Consider the following 19352-nt stretch of genomic DNA (forward strand, 5'->3'; position numbering starts at 1 on the left):
CATACAACTAACTGCACACGCCGAGCAGAGTAAGCCTGCACTAAAGGATTTCAAGCAGTTTTGAAGGGCTGTTGTGTGTTTCTCCTGCTTTCAACATGCGACTATAGTTCGGTATATTGTTCATTTTTATTATTAAGAACATTCATGACACAAAATTTGCATAGCTGGGCTGGCTACGCCGCTGTAAACGACGCGATCATATAACGCCTAGTAGGCGTCTTGTTCAAAACTAAAACCTTGAACGACGATGAATGTCTATGGAACCCTATCTAGATCACTTTAAAGCCACGTGCAACAATGTCATCGGATCATACTTGATGTACTTGATTACAATAATTTTAAAAACTTTAACCTTAGATGTAGATGAATGTGCTTTGGAAACCCATACATGCGACTTCGATGCTACATGACACAATACTATTGGATCATACAAATGTACATGTGAAGAAGGATTTACAGGAAACGGAACCTCGTGTATGGGTATGTCATGCATTTTAAATGTATATTTACTTGCGAGGTACTGATAATTGAACGGTAATTCAAAATTAAAACCTTAGAAGAAAATGAATGTGTATGGAATCCAATGGAGATCACTTTAAAGCCTCGTTTATATCATTGTACCATAGTTATAATGTTCTTCTTATCACATGCTTTTACTTGATTACAATAATTTTGAAAATTTTGACTATAGATGTAGACGAATGTGCTTTGGAAACCCATGCATGTGATTTGGATGCAACGTGTAACAATACTATTGGATCATACACATGTGCATGTAAAGAAGGATTTACTGGAAATGGGACAAAATGTGAAGGTATACTAAGACTTTAACAGATTACGAGCTTCCCATGACAACGATCATCTTACATACTTGAAACTGAACATTTAGTATATTTTGCTAATTTGAAATGCCAGACGAAGATGAATGCGCTTTGGAAACCCATACATGTGACTTGGATGCAACGTGTAACAATACCATTGGATCATACACATGTACATGTAAAGATGGATTTACAGGAAATGGGACCTCGTGTATAGGTATGTAAAGCAAAGTAAATTTATATTTACTGATATTTTACCTGATTACAATAATTTTGAAAATTTTAACTTTAGATGAAAATGAATGTGCTTTGGAAACCCATACATGTGACTTCGATGCCACGTGTAACAATACTATTGGATCATACACATGTACATGTAAAGATGGATTTACAGGAAACGGAACAAAATGTGAAGGTATAGTTAGACGCAAACAAATTACAAGCATCACATCACGGCTTACGTACTTGGAACTGAACATTTAATGTATTTTTCCAATCCAAAATGCTAGACGAGGATGAATGTGCTTTGGAAACCCATACATGTGATTTGGATGCCATGTGTAACAATACCATTGGATCATACACATGTACATGTAAAGAAGGATTTACAGGAAACGGGACCTCGTGCAAAGGTATGTAATGCAAAGTGAATTTAAATTTACTTGCGAGGTACTGATTATTATTGAACATTATATCAAAACTAAACCTTGAACGACAATGAATGTGTATGGAACCCTATAGAGATCACTTTAAAGCTACGTGTAACAATGTCATCGGGTCATAGTTATAATGTTATGCTTTTTACATGCTTTTACCCGATTACAATAATTTTGAAAATTTTGACTTTAGATGAAAATGAATGTGCTTTGGAAACCCATACATGTCACTTGGATGCCACGTGTAACAATACCATTGGATCATACACATGTGCATGTGAAGAAGGATTTACAGGAAACGGGACCTCGTGCAAAGGTATGTAAATTGCAAAGTAAATTGATATCTACTTGCGAGGTACTGATTATTATTGAACAACATTGATTGAAAACTAAAACGGTAAAACAGTAAAACCTTAAACCAGTGGTGTACCGGGAACGAAAATGGGGGGGGGCAGGGGGTCACATATTTATATATTTATGTTAACAGACCTGCTAAGACAATGGATTTGAAAACAAATTAATCTTCCACAACATGAATATATGAATATGTGCCCCCCAATTACCGTCACCCGTACCGCGCCACTGCCTTAAACGAGGATGAATGTGTATGGAACCCTATGGAAATCACTTTAAAGTCATGCGGTGTAACAATACCACACTGGATCATAGTTGAAATGCTCTACTTAATTTCCACATGCTTTTATTTGATTACCCGTAATTTCGAAAATTTTAACCTTAGATGAAGATGAATGTGCTTTGGAAACGCATACATGTCACTTCGATGCTACATGTAACAATACTATTGGATCATACACATGTACATGTGAAGAAGGATTTACAGGAAATGGGACAAAATGTGAAGGTTTGTTTAAACGTCAGCAAAAGTACATGGTTATCTACATGTTGGATCTACATGTTTATCAGACACTTAAAAATTACAAACTTAGATGAAGATGAATGTGCTTTGGAAACCCATACATGTGACTTGGATGCAACGTGTAACAATACCATTGGATCATACACATGTACATGTGAAGAAGGATTTATAGGAAACGGAACCTCGTGTATAGGTATTTCATGCATTTTAAATGTATATTTACTTGCGAGGTACTGATTATCATTGAACAGCAATTCAAAACTAAAACCTTAGAAGAATGTAAAAGTTTATGGAACCCTATGGAGACCACTTTAAAGTCACGCGTATGTCATTGGATCATAGTTATAATGTTCTTTTTTTCACATGCTTCTGCTTCATTACAATAATTTTGAAAATTGTAACTTTAGATGAAGATGAATGCGCTTTGGAAACCCATACATGTCACTTGGATGCTACGTGTAACAATACCATTGGATCATACACATGTACATGTAAGGAAGGATTTACAGGAAACGGGACCTCGTGCAAAGGTATGAAATGCAAAATAAATTTATATTTACTTGCGAGGTGCTGATTTTTATTGAGCAGTAATTCAAAACTAAAACCTTGAATGACGGTGAATGTGTATGGAGCCCTATGGAGATCACTTTAAAGCCACGTGTAACAACGTCATTTGATCATAGTTATAATGGTTTTTTTGACATGCTTTTACCGGATTACAATAATTTTTGAAAATTTGAATTTTAGATGAAGATGAATGTGCGTTGGAAACCCATACATGTCACTTGGATGCCACGTGTAACAATACCATGGGATCATACAAATGTACATGTGAAGAAGGATTCACAGGAAACGGGACCTCGTGCAAAGGTATGAAATGCAAAGTAAATTTATATTTACTGGCGAGGTACTGATTATTATTGAACATTAATTCAAAACTAAAACTTTTAACGACGATAACTGTGCATGGAACCCTATGGAGATCACTTTAAAGCCACGTGTAACAACGTCATTGGATCATAGTTATAATGGTTTTTTTGACATGCTTTTACCGGATTACAATAATTTTTGAAAATTTGAATTTTAGATGAAGATGAATGTGCTTTGGAAACCCATACATGTGACTTGGATGCAACGTGTAACAATACCATTGGATCATACACATGTACATGTGAAGAAGGATTTGTAGGAAACGGAACCTCGTGTATAGGTATTTCATGCATTTTAAATGTATATTTACTTGCGAGGTACTGATTATCATTGAACAGCAATTCAAAACTAAAACCTTAGAAGAATGTAAAAGTTTATGGAACCCTATGGAGACCACTTTAAAGTCACGCGTATGTCATTGGATCATAGTTATAATTTAACAATTAAACGAGACTTACCTTAAGTTGAAGTTTGATTATAATTCTACCAAATTATTTTAGTACAGAAGGGTTAACATGAGATGCGCACGCACCGCCGTATGATCAGTTATTAAAACAAAACAACATTATTGTTGATCGTAAACACATCGATCAGTATAGGTGAATACGAGCTTGGTTGACATATCGATGAAGAGTAAGGGATGGGTTGGGTATAACTGGGCATGTTAACCCTTCTGTACTAAAATAATTTGGTAGAATTATAATCAAACTTCAACTTAAGGTAAGTCTCGTTTAATTGTTAAATTCTACCAAATCATTACGTACATCCGGGCTAACATGAGACTTCAAAGCACAAAACACAAATGTTACCAATGACAATATTAATGAGACTTCATTAACATACACATCATGATATGAAATAAATTACATAATGTGACACACTAGAAATTAGCCTAACACTGCTTTACTCATCTGATCCGTAATAGCGACAGGCCTCTTATAGAATATACGAAAAGTCGATTCGTCAGTCCAACCCGCAGTTTTTAGGATTACATCCGCCGAAAAAAGCGGAAGCTTTACTGGTGGACGCACTTCGCGTACTATGAGCCGAGAATGTTTGAGTATCTATACCCGCATCGTGTAACAATACTTTGATCCACCGATCAATAGTACTAGATGTAACAGCTTGATAAGGTTTGATGTAAGAAATCAACAGTTTCTGTGAAGTTCTGAGTGTTGCAGTTCGAAGCAGATAACACTGTAAAGTTGTATATACACACAATTCCGGGGCAGTGTATTTATAAAGACGAAGAGTTCCATAAACATTTCCTGGTCGGTCTTGTTTGATATGTTCTGTAAGCTTGAAACTAAAACAGTTGTGATCTCGCTGGATATTGCCTGGAGACATGTCCAGATATGTTAGTGTTTGGCATCGTTGTCCGGTTGTAAGCGCAATAAACATGACTAACTTAAGAGTAAGACTCTTCAAGGTAATCGTTTCTAAAGGCCACAAGGTTTTTAAGAAAAGTAACACTTTGTCAACTGGCCAGATCGTGTTATACTTTGGAACAGGTTTGGCTTGGTTGAAAACACCTTTAAGATATCTACACACAAGAGGGCGTTGTCCTACTGGGTTAATATGATTACCAGCAGCATTTACGTCTAGGCTGGAGATCGCAGATTGCGCAATGTTGAGGGTCGAATACCCTAAAACTTGTCCCAATAAAGTTTGTAAGAATTGAAGAACGTACTTTACAGAGAGGTGCAAAGGATCAATTCCTTGTTCACGACAAAAACAAAACCACTTGTTGATGTAGACGCTGTATTGTTTATTAGTAGATTCTCGCCAGGAGGACATGAGGACGTTGACAATGTCTGCTGGAAGTCCCGAACTTTGCAGGCGTTCCCTGATAATTTGCATACCAATAGGTTTAATCTGTTGTGTAACGGGTGTGGAGTCGTCAGCGTAGGATGAACCAATGTGCGACTGTTGGCGTTGACTATCCGCGGAGTGTCGATTAATAGATGAAGGATTTGAGAAAACACGGGTTTGGTTGGCCATAATGGAATGACAAGTATTCCTGAGGCTTGTTCCAGGATTATCTTCTGTACACACCTAGCCAAAAGACAAAATGGAGGAAAAGCATAAAAATATATATCCGACCATATGATGCTAAACGCATCTACAAATTTGGCCTGTGGATCGGGTTTCCAAGCAACATAATCTGGGGTCTGACAATTAAGTCGACTGGCGAATATGTCGAGTTGTGGTTGCCCAAATATACTAACGATTTTGCAAAAGACGTGTCTCGAAAGCATCCACTCAAGGTCTAGATTAAACTCACGAGACAAATGATCAGCAGTAACATTTGAAACTCCAGGAAGGTGTGCTGCTGAAAGCCATATGTTACGCTCAATTGCCCATTGCCATATATCCTGAGCAAGAGCATTACACTCAACAGACTTAGAGCCTCCCATGGCCGAAATATAGTTTACCGCAGTAGTATTGTCACACATTATTTTAATATGAATGTTGGACTTTGAACTAAATAAGGACAACAATGCAAATTTTATTGCTAACAATTCAAGAATATTGATATGGAGAGCTGATTCTGATGTAGACCAAAGCCCAGCAGTTTCGCCCCCTCAGAGAGCTTGGCACCCCATCCCAGTTTAGAAGCATCAGTGTAAAGAACAGAATCTGGTGGGGGATGAGTAATTTGTTTGACGGCTGAATGAATGTTGCCCAGCCACCATTGCACTTCAGATATGCTAGACTGAGAAAGAGTCATTTTACATCAAAGTTACCCGAACACAATCTAAGATGATGCTCTTTGTCTGCTACTAAACACCGGTAATGCAATGGACCAAACTCAACTCCCGGAAACGAAGACACCAATTTTCCTATAAATGATGCCACTTCACGGATGTAATTTGCTTCCCTGCTGAATGACAGACATGCACAAGTATGTAATTTGTTTCTTTTTCTATCAGAAAGACTCACAGTCATATTAATAGAATTAATGATAAAACCTAAAAATTCTATTGTTTGAGTTGGAACAATGACAGATTTGTCAGGATGAACTCTAAATCCTAACTTTCGAAAAAGCTCAATGGCATGCAATGTGGTTTCCGCACAATCTGAGGCCGAAATACCAATATAAAGAGAATCATCAATATAATTGAGGCAGACATGGCCAAACTGCCTCCGTAAAGTTGCAAAAATAGGTTTCATGACCTTAGTAAATATCCGAGGACTACTTGATAGTCCCATGGGCAAACATGTAAATGTATACAATATATTTTTCCAATAAAATTTCAAATATTTTTGATGTTCCTCAGCAATTGGAATTGAATAATAGGCATCTTTTAGGTCGAGAGTTGACATGAAACACCCCGGCTGTACAAGTTGAATTGCTGTCTGCAAGGTATCCAATTTAAAATGATGGTAGGATACAGACTCGTTTAGGCGTTTCAGATTAAAAATGACTCTATGCGACCCATCTTTTTTAGGGGTAACAAAAATCGGGGACACAATATCACCTGGGGTTGGAACAGAAGATTTGATAATGCCTTTACTTAAAAATGTTCCGATCTCATTGTCAATGACATGTTTTTCAGTTGGACTGAAAGAGTTACAATGACGAGTCGAATTAATCACAGGATCAGGTATCTGATCAAAGTCAATATGACAATGTGATATCGCATCCAAAATAAATGGATCACTGGTAATATCAGTCCACTCGTGGACACAATATTTTATACCCCCAGCTCTGAAAGGTGGTTGCTTTGAAATAAGATCTACACACAATTTACATAATTTACTTACTTCAGCACACATAGGCGTTACATTTTGTTCTTGGTGGATCGGAACGGGGGGAGGTGGTTTCGATTGATTCCGGCCTGCCCCCAAAAAAGGACGAGACTGTCCGGTATTTCTTAATCCAGAACGGTTTGAATCCGAACGAGACTGGGGACGTGACATTGACGAGACCTGTAGGGCACAAAACGTTGCTTCTGATGAACTTTCATACTCAACTTGTTGGCCTTAGATAATTCCTCCATTCTTTATTGAGCTCATCTCCAAACAAAAATGTAAAATAGGTGTCGAAGGATTGCACAAGGCTCGAAACTGCTTATTCAGGTCTGGGCGGAGTGAATCTCTTCTTTTTAAGTTGACATCCCTATTGGCAGCGAGCAACAGGACAATAGCATGGATGAGCGTATCCATTGGTCGCCCTTGCATCTCACTACAGAGTTGGACGAGTGCGTAAATGCCCCCCATTAAGAGGCCCTGGGATTTCTGAGAGGCAGAATCTGAATTTCTCGTTTCTTGGCGGAGCTGCTGCCAGATTTGCTTGTTAATCTTTGGTGGTAACAAATATGGGCAATTCTCTGGCCGAAGGTATTTTTCTTGAAGCTGGTTGAGTTTCTCCTTGGGCACTTTGTCATTTATCAAACCATTGATTAACTCAGCTAAATCACTATTCACGGCTGCTGCCGTTTTTTCCGCTGTACTGAATTCCAAAGTAAGGGCTTTGACTCCCTTGGTATCCGTAGACGTCCCAGGAGTAGCCAATTGATCGATTTGAGCGATTATCGACGCCCGAGAGCTGGTCTCCTCTGCTCACTCAGATGACTGTGTCATAGAAATATTATCATCTTCTATAGGTGGAATTTCTTAATCAACAACTTCAAAATCGGTATAGATTTTGTCGATGGACTGCTTGACTTCAACTAGGATATCCTGCTTTGTCTCAGTTAACAGGTCAGAGAACAAAGCTTTCATTTGTGAGAGAGAAGGCATTGATTCGGAACTAGTATTTTGACTCTCCGTCATTTCTAGGTATAAATCAGAAATTTCAGAATTTCAACCAGAGTAAATAGCGTGGACACGTCCACAGTAGTTTGCTTTTCTCACAACGGTATAAACGCGTTATACCAAACACAATAGGATACACAAGGTATCCGACTGAGAGTTATAGCCAACGACGCGTCGCTGAAACCATTCAAGTGTAACTCGCTACACTGCAAAATTTAAATAGAACTTCAAAGCTTAGCTTGATTTCTGTATTAGGAGATAGTTTGGAATTAACGTCCAAATACTACCGTAATGTAAAATCCGCTTGACTGAATGCAAGCGATTACCAAGAATACTTACCTAAGATGGAAGAAAATCGTAACATAAAAGGGAAAACAAATTTCAAGCGACTGACCACCACAGCAAGGTGAAGTACACTGATCATACGGCGGTGCGTGCGCATCTCATGTTAGCCCGGATGTACGTAATGATTTGGTAGAATGTTCTTTTTTTCACATGCTTCTACTTCATTACAATAATTTTGAAAATGGTAACTTTAGATGAAGATGAATGCGCTTTGGAAACCCATACATGTCACTTGGACGCCACGTGTAACAATACCATTGGATCATACACATGTACATGTAAGGAAGGATTTACAGGAAACGGGACCTCGTGCAAAGGTATGAAATGCAAAATAAATTTATATTTACTTGCGAGGTGCTGATTTTTATTGAGCAGTAATTCAAAACTAAAACCTTGAATGACGGTGAATGTGTATGGAGCCCTATGGAGATCACTTTAAAGCCACGTGTAACAACGTCATTGGATCATAGTTATAATGGTTTTTTTGACATGCTTTTACCGGATTACAATAATTTTTGAAAATTTGAATTTTAGATGAAGATGAATGTGCTTTGGAAACCCATACATGTCACTTGGATGCCACGTGTAACAATACCATGGGATCATACACATGTACATGTGAAGAAGGATTCACAGGAAACGGGACCTCGTGCAAAGGTATGAAATGCAAAGTAAATTTATATTTACTGGCGAGGTACTGATTATTATTGAACATTAATTCAAAACTAAAAGCTTGAACGACGATGAATGTGTGTGGAACCCTATGGACATCACTTTAAAGCCACGTGTAACAACGTCATTAGATCATAGTTATAGTATTCTTTTTTTCACATGCTTTTACCTGATTATAAAAATTTTGAAAATTCTAACTTTAGATGAAGATGAATGTTCTTTGGAAACCCATACATGTCACTTTAATGCCACGTGTAACAATACCATTGGATCATACACATGTATATGTGAAGAAGGATTTACAGGAAATGGAACAAAATGTGAAGGTATAGTAAGACGTTAGCAGATTACGAGCGTGATAAATCGTTTATAAAGTGATAAAAGAGAAAAGTTTTGCATCTAATGACAATGTCCAATCAATAATTGTGTACATCTCTAAACTGATAACATTTGAGTAATTTCTGCCTCATATTCCTATCCAATTACATTTTTTGAAAACAGTCAGTTCTCATTGCCAATATGCTTTCTTTAAACAGGCCTAAAGTTATCGGTAAAACCGGGAGGTTGCACCCCTATAGTTAAGATAATCACTTTACGGAACAAAAACAAAACATGTAACAGACTGTACTACACAGATCTGTTACAAGAATTTATTTTTACACACTGTACCTTAAATGGTGAATTCAAGGTAGGAATGGAACAATGTGAAAAGGTGGGCTTTATTACACGTGTGCATCCTTGAATGACTTTTTAGAAACTACAAAGTTCGACGATGATGAATGTAAGTTGAAAAATTACACATGCCACTCTGATGCCACGTGCAGCAGCACCAACGGATCATTCATCTGTACTTGCATCAAAGGATTTACAGGAAATGGAACGGTTTGCAAAGGTAGAGTAAAACGCCTTCAATTTTTGACGAAGAAGAATTTTGGTTGGAAAGAAACAAATGTATTGTTAGGCCATGCTTAGAGATACCACCAGAACGTACAGGGTCTAATTTTTCTAAAAAGTAATTTGTCTGCAAACCTAAGTGAGGATAAAAACTACTTAGAGGCGCACAAGTACTACTATAGAAAAAAGGTCCTTATCTAGTCTTTTTTCGTGACTAGTACGTCTTTTTGCGCACTTCTTCATGGAAAACCTGTTAAAACATCCAGTTTTAAATAATATTTTTTGCATCGGGAAATGCTTGAAGTATCAATAGAGTTACAAATAATATTATTAACAGATATTTGTTTTAAATCTTACAACAATAGACGTGGATGAATGTGCGTTGAAGACTCACACATGTCATCGTCAAGCCACGTGCAACAATACTTTTGGATCCTACATCTGTACTTGTGATCAAGGATGGACAGGTGATGGAAAGAGTTGCAAAGGTACAGTTCACAAACTAACTATGCTTTAAGATACTGGTTGTTAAGTTAAAAGCCGATAAAGCTGATTGTTGCATATTTTCTTAATAATGTGAGGCTGACATCGTGTGAAATATAATTTAATCCCGGACCACAATAGTTTAGATATTGCCAAAATCTTCTGTAGTTTTATAGTAGTTTTAATATCAAACTCGAGTCTAAATGAATTTGTAATTGAGCTACAACACATTCCACAGTACTTTCATAGGAAAAAGGAACATATAATTCCATTTATATATATGATAATTTATTTAAGTCGAAAGTTTGAAATTTTAATGTTTTTGGCAGTTATTCATATCAGTTTCCGGATGTATATTTTGACAAAGATCATCTCTCTTAATTCGAATTGCATAACTGTCTATTATTTCTATAATAACTATTTACACGCCTTTACTGAATACAGTATTTTTGAAAATTGAAACTTACGTTAGACGAAGATGAATGTGCTCTGGGAACACAAAGTTGTCACCTTCATGCTATTTGTCAGAATACCATTGGATCATACACCTGTATTTGTAAAGATGGGTTTTCAGGAAATGGAACGTTTTGCAAAGGTATTACTTTTTAACATTTTTGGGTGTATAATCTTGGCTGAAAGGCCGAAAACTGGTTGCCTACACGAGCTACCTACAATCCTGGTTAAAACTTTGAAGACACTCAATGTTAATTGACACTACAGTCGACAAGAGTCGAGGGATTTATTTTAAAATTATCGCCTGTTCTGCCACAACAAATCAATGTTGAGTGATGTGTCAAAACTCATTCAAGCATTTAGCATTAGACTCAACATTGATTAGGGGCACAGAAATGTTGATGTTTTGCGTAAAAAAACTTCAAATCATTCAGTGTGTAGTCGATGGTTTTACAGGAAATGGGACAGGAAATGAAATGAAACTCATAATCACTTTCACGTAATAAAGTATTTAGTTTAGAGAACGCATTGCATTGTTTAGGATTCCATCCAATCTGTTTCTCGGCGAGAGACACGTTGCATAGCAAGTTCAGCGTTGGAATGCTGGATAGACTGGATGAAGAGGTAAGAGATAAAATTATATTTCTTCACATTTTTTATCTATTAGTTTGAAAAACGAGGCCATAGCCCATAAACGAGTTCTCCCAAACTTCCACAAGTGTTTCTATAACTGTATATAAACACAGGAAAAAATGTTTTCTATTTCTTCTATAATATACTCAAAAAACGATTTTGTTCAAATATTATAATTCGATTCAATTACAAATTCTCATTACATTACTTCGCTTGTCAAGTTAGGCGGGAAAAGTCCTGTGTTTCTTTACAGTTATAGAAACACGCTTCTCGACCAATCAGCACGCACGCACTATAAAAGTCTTAATTGATTGGTAACATTGGTTCATGATTCATGTTCAAGGCATACGAACTCTATCGTAAAGACAAATCCACTGAAGACCGCAAAAACGTCGCACAGGAGATTATCAAAGATCTGACCTGCGTAACAAATCTTGACGCAGTCACGGGTAAAACAAGCCAAATGAACGAACAAAATTTAACTGAAGCGGTCCGAATACTTCAAAAAATAGTTAATCTGAACATTTCTGATCTTGATGTTTTGGGTCCTGTAAACAATATATTGGATCCTAGGAATGCAGATGCTTGGAGAACTATGAAGGTAAGAAAATTAGAAATAGCAAATGCGATTTGTAGCATTCTGGGCGATGTTTTTATTGAAATTGTGTATCGATCGAAAATGCCCGATTTTACAAGAAAAAGCATTGCAAACCGTGAAACCTTGTTTGTCGGAAGAAGAAAAGCGCTCTTATTCTAATTTGTTTTCAAAGTTTTGCGATGATGTAATCTTACTAAGGCTCACAGGGCCATGGTTATTTCGGAGATTGGATTGGGTTATCCTTTTGCTTGATGCAATATTTTATATCGATTCCTACCTTCTGTACTAACCTTTGATTCATTTCGTTATCAAAAGGACGGAAAATTAATCGGCGATCTGGTAATGACACTGCAAAATTATGCAACTCAGCAAGGAGAAGCCTTAAAAAACGATGCATCTACTTCTGCTATATTTTATAACCGTTCAAACATCCAGTTACGCGTTGAATACACAAACCAAAGTCAATTGACGCCAGAAAGAGGAATTTTTAATTTTCCAAATGCATCCTTTGTTCTTTCACCTGATGCACTTGCTAAAGATTCTGGTGCTGTGGTCGCCGTTGTTTGGTATAAAACATTGAACAGCTTTCTAACGGACGGTTTAGATGATAAAGATGATATTAATGGTATCATAAATAGCACAATCATCAGCGCAAGTGTTCAACCTCATCCAATGAAGAATCTGGAAGAACCTGTTCGAATCAGCTGGGACACAAAAGAATCAACAAAGAAGGTCGGTTGTCTTTTATCACAACAATATTCGTATCAATGGTTTAGATAAATTTACCTTTCATTTTCACATTTTAGGATTCTTTTACCGATTTATTTTCTATCCTTCTAATTCAAAATTTTTAAAATTAGATATATTGAGATTATGCAGTATTATGCAATATTATTGTCTGGACAAGTATAAAATACTCTATCCCGTTACCCTCAAACCATACTCTGTATGCTCGAAAGTCGTCAAAGCCTTAAATATATCGACCAAATTTTACTCTTTCCGGAATTTATTGCGGAGAAGGAGGTATAGTTCGTCCCCTGAAAAATTCCAGGCTTCGTGATAGTGTATCAATCCATTGTCCTGGCCTAACGCTAGTCTTCACTTCAATTTTGAAACGATATCCAAAATTTTTCAAAGATGGCGGTGATAGTGACAATATTCTCTAAATAGACCTTTTCGGCTTGCATACAAATTAACTATTTCAGATGTTGTGACCATGGAATTGCCAATAAAACTTTCAGGCCATTTGACTTGAAGTGGATTAATTTGCATACAAGCTGAAAATGCCTATTGAATTTAGTAAAATAAATTAAAGGCATGGAATATGATAAAAATAAGAATAAGTAAAGTAAGCAATGTGAAAATTATGAAATACTACTAGAAATAATTAGAAATGGAAATATTGTGTGTTGCAGAACAGAAAATGTGCTCACTGGAATCCTGAATTAAGTGAAAGTGGATGGAAAACAGCTGCATGTGAAGAGGTGTTTGATGAGTCAAATAATCACCGCATTACATGTGAATGTCAGGAGCTGGCAGCCTTCGCTTTTGTAGAAATTTTCAGAAATTTGGTAAGATCAAATTAACCTTTATTTTTCCTATTAATTTGTTGTTTCTTAAGAACGCAGAAAGAAAAGTTGAATTGACTTGATCACACATCCAATTTTTAAAATATAATTATTTCGACACGTGATAAAAAAAAACACTGAATGCGGGGATACTAAGTGGATACTTGTGTGGATATCAAGTGGACACTTAGATAAATATAACGTCACTCTAGGCATTCCATGGAGGACAAATTAACTTTGTTTTGATTTAACACATATATTCAAAAGCCAATCTCGATTTGAATCAGACATCCTGTACCATGCGTCCTAAATTTTTTTTACTACAATTTTTTTTTACTATAATTTTTCTACGATTTACTTATCTTTTGATAAACACCTTGGGAATTATTTCTTTTTTCTCGGATAAGTAATGAACGAGTGATCCTTCAATTCATATCGCTGCTTTGTTTTGGCGAAAAGTTACCAGGCGTGTAACCCAGTGTATACCTATATGCTTGCCAATGTTTATCTGTTTCAGTTGTGAAACCAACCGTTGCGCCCTTCCCCCCAATATTTGTCTACGCAATCGCTGTCTTCACTTCTTATTTTTGTCACAGAGTAAGCTCTCCAAAACATTGCTTGGTCAGGGGAACATGAACCCCGGATGCCCCGCTTAACTTGACACCCTGGGTCCCTGACAGCCCCTCGTTTTCGTCAAATTTTGAAGATAGCTATACACTAGGGGTTTAAAAACAATAACATATAGCGATACTTCAATGCTTTCAGGTTCAATCAATTCAGGCTCAGGTTCAATTCAGTCTATCCTTGACAATACTTGAGTATCACACATAACTCGGGCTAAATACTCGTTACATTTGCGATTTTTGCTGCGATTTTCGTTTCCTTTGAACGAGTAATAAGTTACGAATGCTCTGATGTGTACGAGTTCCTATTTTGAACATCCGTAACTAATTCACTCGTTTATAAGGAGAAAATCAAACACAAAATCGCAGTGAAAGTGTAAATGGGCCTTAAATATTTTTCAAGGAGAGCCATCGTGAAGTGAGAAGATCTAATGTTCACCCAATGTCAATTGTTGGCTGCACAGTATCACTGGTTTGTGTATTGCTTACGATACTTGCGCACGTTTTCTTGTGGAGAAGGCTTGATGAGAGAGCCAAAATTCCATCTAAAGTTCTCATGAATCTCTGCGTCGCTATTGTAATCGCAAATATCTTTTGCATCATCGCTGAATCCGCTCTACATCATGAGGTAACGCGAATATAGTCACCTAGAAATTTATAGTATAAGCAATGATTATATCTATAACTATTTACGGGTTTTTTATGTTTCAACTATAATGACTTGCTTGCCTTTAAACAAAAAGCTCACATATTATTTGAACCATGAATAATAAACAAAAGCGTTAAACAAACGTTTAGTCGTGCGAAGCCAAAAGTTTCAAACTTGAAACGTGCACATTTCATGCTTTTTGATCGATAAGGCACGTAATTAAAGGTTTAAACTTATATTCGTATTCCTTTGTTTTAAAGTCATTAGTTGCATGTACCCTACTGTTTGGACATCTCCGGTTCGATGGAGATAGGGACATGTCACTTTGCTCGGAAGATTTCGTTCAGTTGGATAGATAATGCTTTTCTATGATGAAATAGGTTGTAACAGAAATGTATTGTAAAGTGAAAATCAATGAAAATCATTCTTGCGAGGAGCTGCGACACTACCCGTTCGATACTGTTCTTGGGTGTGCGTGGGTTTTTCCCATTTCATTGTTCAATACATTGTTCAAGTCGATACCTAACAGTCTGAAGGTGACAAATAATTAAAACTTAACCAATCCCTGAGCCAGTTATTGCAGAGATAACGTTTTGAGCTTGAACGCAATAATTATAGAATAGCAAGTAACAGCTCTTACAGATTTCATTCAATTTTTCTATTTGACCTGATTTCTAGAAATTCTGTATTGCTGCATCGATATTATTGTATTTTGCTCTACTCGTTCTTTTTGGATGGATGTTGGGCGAAGGATTTATCATTCTCTTTCGACTTGCGAAGGTCTACCTGGTTTCAGATTATTGGGGAAAATTTTTGAAAGCGTTCTACGGCATATATTGGGGTGAGTATAGTTATAATTTACATTTATGAATTTACATCCATTTTTCATTGCCTCGTCTGAATGCCTTTAATGGGCTTAATTTTTGTATAGTCTCTTACGCCCAGTTTTCATCTAATCGTTGCTTTCCACTGTGATGACAACTCACAAGTGGTGGATGTTAAAGAGTGCCATTACATCTCTGCAATCAGTGAACTGTAATATCAACTGGAACGCTAACTCCTATATTTCAGCGTAATACTTAACTGAATTAAGCCAAAAATTGAAGCAAAAACTGAGTTTTTGACTGACTTTTTATAAAAATTAGCAAGTGACTGTATGATTTTACATAGTTCTAGACGTTCCTAGATAATTAATCTCTACGTGTCTGTCTTAAACGTTCAATTGGCTTCATATTCCGCGTACACCTTCATATTTGGCTTCAAAGATGGCGGCCAAGTTAACGTTCCAGGTTTTATTACAGTTCACTGGTGAAGACTGATTTGCCACACTTCAACAAAAGACGTGATAAACTTTCACTATTTCCTGTCTACCATTTGTCACTAAAGAGACAGGCATAAAAACCAAACGGAAACTAGACCTAATTTTGCTTTTCGCCAAGCATTAAAAGTTTTCTAGTAGACTAACGCCTGTATTCTAAAAGCTCACTCACACTCAAACTTCTCATAACGTTTCCATGGCGGTATTTCCAACCGAAAAGGGGCTTGATTTTCAGTGATTTACCTTATATCTTTCCATCTATTGAAAGAAAACTTTCTCATTCACCAGCATTAACAAAATTTATATGCCACACTCGATGAGTGTGAGTGAGCTTTTTGAATACAGGCGTAAGTAGTTTTATAAACCAGTTACTATGACTAAGTACTTTTATAAACAATGTTATAGGCAGCTTTTGTATTCGTCTTCGATAACAATTGAATCTCAATCTCAACTATATTATTTTCAGTTATTTTTACAGTAAATACTGCTATCGATTCTCATTCAGGTATCCCAGTTATCATTGTATTATTAACGTTAGCTACTGGAGTAGACGATTTTGGTGATTTCATAACCGAGTATGTATGTTGGTGCCGTAGTGGAAGTGAAGCATTCTGGATTTTCATTGCTTCTCTTTGTGCAATTTTACTTGTAAGTCTTCACACGAATCTTTCAGCGAAGTTCAACGTATTTATCTGATTTGCTAATTTAAAAGAAATCACACACAAAAAATATTTAAAGAACCAACAGTACAAGGTATAGCCAGCCTGACGATTTAGGCGTTTTCAAAATCGTTTTTGACAAGTCTATTGTTCTAACGACCTGCTAACATGATGCAGGGGAAATATGCTTAATATCTTCATTTAGCTTCAACTTCTTTTGTAAATTGACGGCATTTTTGCCACGTTTTTCCGTTTTGCCACGAAAACGAAAATGCTCCAAAACTTTAACTAACCGTGTTCAAATATAGTCTTAGTTCTGCTATGCTATTATTTTGCTTGATTGTCATTAACCTCAATTTCTAATGAAAGGAGTAATTATAATAATCAATTTAAAAATCCTCAACATTTGAGCAGCATCGACAAAACTTCATCTTCTCATTTTGGCCTAAAGCCCTTAGAACTTTCGTTAGGAGAGTTGTCAAATTGAATAACTGAAGAATCCCCTTAATGAATCCCCTTAATGAATCCCCTTGAAATGTCAAGTCGTTTTCTTGTACCAGGGTTGGACTGAGGGGATGTCATATAATTACTCTTTGAAGAAAGCCATAAATATTTTAGAGCCATCACTAAAGCAAATTTTGGGGACGAACAATTTGTGTTGTTGTTGTTTTTTTGTTTTAGATCAACGTCGTTATCTTTCTCTTTGCCTTCCGACATGCTTCATCTTCTCAAGAGTTATGCATAACGCAGACAAAAGAGGACACGGCACATGAACACGAAAGAGAAATTCTTGGTCTAAGATGCGCTGCTCTGGTGCATCTTCCGCTGCTTGGACTCACGTGGTTGTTTGGTTTACTTGCATTTCATCAGAATCAGAATGCGTTGAAATATCTTTTCGTCATTTTCAACATCTTGCAAGCATTGATGTTAGTCGTTTCTCACGTAGTGTTGAATCGAATGGTATGTTTTTAGGTCAAACGCTAGCCTCGGCTGATACATTATGTCTGTGGATGAAAATAGTCTATAATGGGGGTAGACATATACAGGGCCGTAGCTAGAAGCTTAATTGGGGGGTGCATATTCATATATTTGTCTTATGCCCGAATGATCTCTTTTGTATGCTATTGTTCCTATGGTATACAAACATGAACATATGAATATACACCCCCCCCCCCCAATTAAGCGGTCTAGCTACGGCCCTGGACATATATGACCGAATTTTTAATTTTATTTTCAGCATTAAAACATCTTTTATTCTGTTTTGCTAGAATCTGCAATAATTTTTGCCCCAATACATTAGTTCTGAGGAATTATTGGGACAGGGAGACTGTCCCTATCCACGCGTCTCGTGCATCTGATAAACATTAATCTGCTTCATCTTTCCCTTAGCTTCACAAAGCCATGCACAAAGAAAAGCAAGATCGTCTTTTCAAACCGACTAAAGGTACACAACTCCTCTAGAAAAAGGTCTCCTTTAGAAAAATTGAACCAAATAAGGAATGCAAAGAGGAATGATAATTTTTTGTATATGGTAGAACAGTTTTTCGCTTGCAATTGTAAATCGTCCATACACCGTGTATCTCTGTAGCTATCAAGAGTATATCTTCAGTTTATATTATTTCACATAACTTGTTCAAAGCATTTAGCATTCCAAGTAGTATTATATATCAAGCATTCCTTGAAGAAAATCTTTTTGAAAGCACCTTAATATTCCATTCTAACATAATTATATCCAATGAATAATTGATTTTTGTTCTTGCTTAGGCGTTCCTTCGACAACACGCGAAGACGACGATGAAAAAGCACCAATTGCAGTTACATCAGTGTAATGTTTCAGATTCCATTATTCGAACAACCAGCTTTAGATGCCAAAGAAATGAGTTTGACGAGCAGTCTACTTGATGGAGGGTGTGAGATTCATTCAATGAACTTGTAATATATAACCAGGCCGAAATATTTAGGTTTTCGTGGGAATTAAAGTAGAATGGGTTGCAATTGGGAAGTGTATTTAATTGAAGGTTAATTCAACTAAACTGAATAGTGTGAACACACAGTTAGTATGAAATTAAGTTCTGGGATTTTGATTATATTGCTTTTCGTAACTTGACTATCTTATTCACATAGACGTGCACGCCAAATTATTATATACAATCTCCGTCATATCGCATGATTTTGAGATGACCAACCCTGATTGAGTTTTAATCCACTGTGAAATTTGGTGAACACGTTCAACATAAGTTGATTAATAGCTCATGATAGCAATATGTGTTTATAAACTTAATTTCATAACGTAGAATTTTCTTTATCATTTGTTGGGCCAATATAAATAGTTTTATTGCTTTCCAAGAATTAATATTTTCCAAAGATTGAAAGAAGCAATATTGATTCTGTGGAAGAAGACTTGCGAAGAAG

At 36.5% G+C, this 19352-nt stretch overlaps 1 protein-coding gene across 1 annotated transcript; it reads left to right on the top strand.

Annotated features, from left to right (window-relative positions):
* Positions 1-71: 71 nt before the first annotated feature.
* On the top strand, positions 72-18819 carry LOC114534797 (adhesion G protein-coupled receptor E1-like). Its single transcript, XM_028556267.1, has 28 exons — positions 72-111; positions 358-480; positions 692-814; positions 916-1038; positions 1114-1236; positions 1331-1453; positions 1671-1793; positions 2217-2339; positions 2425-2547; positions 2762-2884; positions 3102-3224; positions 3442-3564; positions 8585-8707; positions 8925-9047; positions 9266-9388; positions 9817-9954; positions 10322-10444; positions 10912-11034; positions 11434-11516; positions 11869-12126; positions 12439-12855; positions 13539-13694; positions 14718-14942; positions 15642-15804; positions 16787-16929; positions 17622-17900; positions 18330-18384; positions 18705-18819. The coding sequence occupies exons 2-28, from the start codon at positions 477-479 to the stop codon at positions 18767-18769; spliced, it is 3831 nt and encodes a 1276-aa protein (XP_028412068.1). The 5' UTR covers positions 72-111; positions 358-476; the 3' UTR covers positions 18770-18819.
* The last annotated feature ends 533 nt before the right edge of the window (positions 18820-19352 follow it).

The sequence above is a fragment of the Dendronephthya gigantea genome, unplaced genomic scaffold, assembly GCF_004324835.1.
Source record: "Dendronephthya gigantea isolate DGI-Jeju-01 unplaced genomic scaffold, DenGig_1.0 000107F, whole genome shotgun sequence".
NCBI classification, from domain to species: Eukaryota; Metazoa; Cnidaria; class Anthozoa; order Malacalcyonacea; family Nephtheidae; genus Dendronephthya; species Dendronephthya gigantea.

What these genes read in the sequence shown, in the direction of transcription:
- LOC114534797 (XM_028556267.1), top strand. An exon ending in AAACGGGACCTCGTGCAAAG is followed by an intron (nt 3,225 to 3,441) that starts GTATGAAATGCA and finishes TTTGAATTTTAG; the next exon opens with ATGAAGATGAATGTGCTTTG. An exon ending in AAATGGAACGGTTTGCAAAG is followed by an intron (nt 9,955 to 10,321) that starts GTAGAGTAAAAC and finishes TTACAACAATAG; the next exon opens with ACGTGGATGAATGTGCGTTG.